General features: G+C 53.8%; 1 protein-coding gene across 1 annotated transcript; it reads left to right on the forward strand.

The window, feature by feature from the left end:
- Positions 1-1,045: 1,045 nt before the first annotated feature.
- Positions 1,046-2,671, forward strand: LOC117797802 (protein moonraker-like; the record flags this gene model as incomplete). The annotated part of the gene is made up of 2 exons (XM_034650255.1): positions 1,046-1,364; positions 1,974-2,671. Coding segments are annotated over exons 1-2 (737 nt in total), but the record flags the coding sequence as incomplete, so codon positions are not given.
- Positions 2,672-2,685: the final 14 nt, after the last annotated feature.

Here is a 2,685-nt window from a genome sequence, read left to right on the forward strand (position 1 = left end):
CTTTTCTTCCAATTTTTCAGTTCTTTGACTTTGCTTATGGTGTTTTCAATCGTGGAGAATAAAAACCCCAGGCCTGTTTTTAAAATTTGTATCTTAGGGATGCTCAGTCGGTTGAACATCCGACTCAGAACATCCGATTTCAGTTCAGGTCATGATCTCAGGGTCGTGGGATCGAGTCGCACATCAGGCTCTGTGCTCAGTGGGGGTCTGCTTCTCCCTCGCCCTCTGCCCCTCCTGCCCGTGCTCACTCTCTCTCCATAAATCTTTAAAAAAAAAAAATTTGTATTTCAGTGTAGCAAAATTTACCACTCTCTTCTTTTACTGTAAATGGATTTTGAGTCCTAGTTAGAAAGCCTTTCCCTAGCCAGGCTCAAGAGGGATTCACCTGTACGAGTTTTTTCTAGCACTTATATCCACCCGTCAGGGAGTTTGGTCGTTCTTACTTCTAGAGGTTATAATTTCTCCAGATAAAGCGGTGGACTGTCCATCAGTCTGCACTGTTCAGACAGCAGCTGTTTCTTTTTTCTCTCATAACTTCCAGTGAGGTTTTTCAGTTGTTTCTGAAATACTGTCCTGAAGTTTTACCACAGCGGGTTCATTTTTAACAGACCCTTTGTCACGACTGCCCTTTATTAGAGGCCTGGGCGGCCGTCCCTGGGACAAAGGGCTCGCGGTGCAGGCACGGACTTGGGCTGTTGACCTGCCGTAGGGCCCGCAGTTGTAAACTGTTCTTTCCCCTTGACTTAGTAATCCCAGAACAGGTACTCAGTCCTAAAGGAATTCTTTAAAATGAGAAAAAAGCTAAATGCGTGGAGATACTATTTGTTATTTTTTTTTTTAAAGATTTTATGTATTTATTTGACAGAGAGAGACAGCCAGTGAGAGAAGGAACACAAGCAGNTGTGGAGATACTATTTGTTATTTATTTTTTTTTTTTAAAGATTTTATGTATTTATTTGACAGAGAGAGACAGCCAGTGAGAGAAGGAACACAAGCAGGGGGAGTGGGAGAGGAAGAAGCAGGCTCCCAGCAGAGGAGCCTGATGTGGGGCTCAATCCCAGGACTCTGGGATCACGCCCTGGGACAAAGGCAGATGCTTAACGACTGAGCCACCCAGGCACCCCGTGGAGATGTTATTTGAAGCACTATTTCTATTAGTGGAAAAACTGGAACCCTCTAAACGCTTAGGTTATAGCTAGGTTAGGCACGAAAGGGCCGTTTGGGGGATTTTGGAAAATGCCACAATGAAAAACAGTGGAAATATTAGCCTCTGGAAACATGCCTCTGTTCCTTAAGAGAAAAACAAAGCAAAACTTGCATCTGTGATGGTTCAAACGGACGAAACCTGCGGCCTGTGTAGGAAGGTGTGTGTGGGCCTTGGAGAGCGGTTTGCTCTGGGTGTGGGATCAAGGACGTGGTGCTGCGGGCGGGTGCATGGCCTCATCCCACGGCAGCTCCTGTGCGGTGGGGCGTCCGGAGCCGTGTCCGCAGAGCTCCTGTCGGACTGTGTTGTCTCTGCCGGAACCTGACCATTTGAGACCGTACGGACTCGGTCGCGGGGAACGTCAGCTGCCATGTGAAGCTTTGCAGGTTGCCTTTCAGAGGAGCACCCCGTGTGCTGCTCGTACGCTGGACGGTAGGACCGTGNTGTTGTCTCTGCCGGAACCTGACCATTTGAGACCGTACGGACTCGGTCGCGGGGGACGTGAGGAGCTCACGGGCTGCCGTGTGAAGCTTTGCAGGTTGCCTTTCAGAGGAGCACCCCGTGTGCTGCTCGTACGCTGGACGGTAGGACCGTGGCCGGGAGCCGCGGGCGTGCGATGAGGTCGGGGTTGTACGAGAGCGGGTCCGTGCGGGATACCTCTTCGCGCTAACGATTGCGTGGTGGGAGTTGAGAGACTTGGCCTCGGCCGTCCGCCAGTGGTGCGGCGTGTGCTTTTCTCACACGCCCTTGTTTTTCTTTTTATGTAAAGAACCAGCTGCAGTTTAACAGGAGCGTCCCCGCACATTCCAGCGACTTGGCCGTCCGCTACTCCTGCCCGCACGCGATCAGAATTGAGAAGCTGAACCACTCGTACAGCGAGTCGCGCCATCAGCAAGACCTGGGTTTGAGGGGCGGTCCCGATGGGAGCGGTTCCGCTTCGTTTTCCATCATCTCGGAGGAGAGGCTCAGCCGCGCCGTGCAGCTGGCCAAGAGAGACGTGAAGCGCAGGCAGCTGGAGGAGCACGTCCAGCAGCACCGTCTCAGGAGTGAGCCCCAGCTCTCTCAGAGGGGGGAACCCCACAAGCAGCAGATCCCCGAGCACAGGGCGCCAAGGAAGGGACCGAGGAGCCGGGAAATGTGTCGTTGCGCCCACCAGCCGTCCACGGTGGCAGCGTCTTGCTCCGGTGCCAAGGTGTACCTGTGCACACCTTGTCCCGCACGGTCCCCTCCGGCCGTGCCCCAGTCACCACCCACCCGCGACCCGGGGCTGGAGCCCCAGCCCAGGATCAGCGGCCACCAGAGCCTGCAGGAAGTGCAGCGTCTCCAGAGGGAGTTGAACACCTGTATCCATAAAATGGAAGAAGTCACTAAGAAAGGTGAGAGCCCCTGGTGTCTTCGCAGGGGAGCGGCAGAGTTCAACCCCTTCGTCCAGGACCCCCATCCCTGCCCCACTCCGCCCCCACCTCCGTCCACCCCCACCG

This window comes from Ailuropoda melanoleuca, unplaced genomic scaffold (genome assembly GCF_002007445.2).
Source record: "Ailuropoda melanoleuca isolate Jingjing unplaced genomic scaffold, ASM200744v2 unplaced-scaffold14200, whole genome shotgun sequence".
Lineage (NCBI taxonomy): Eukaryota > Metazoa > Chordata > Mammalia > Carnivora > Ursidae > Ailuropoda > Ailuropoda melanoleuca.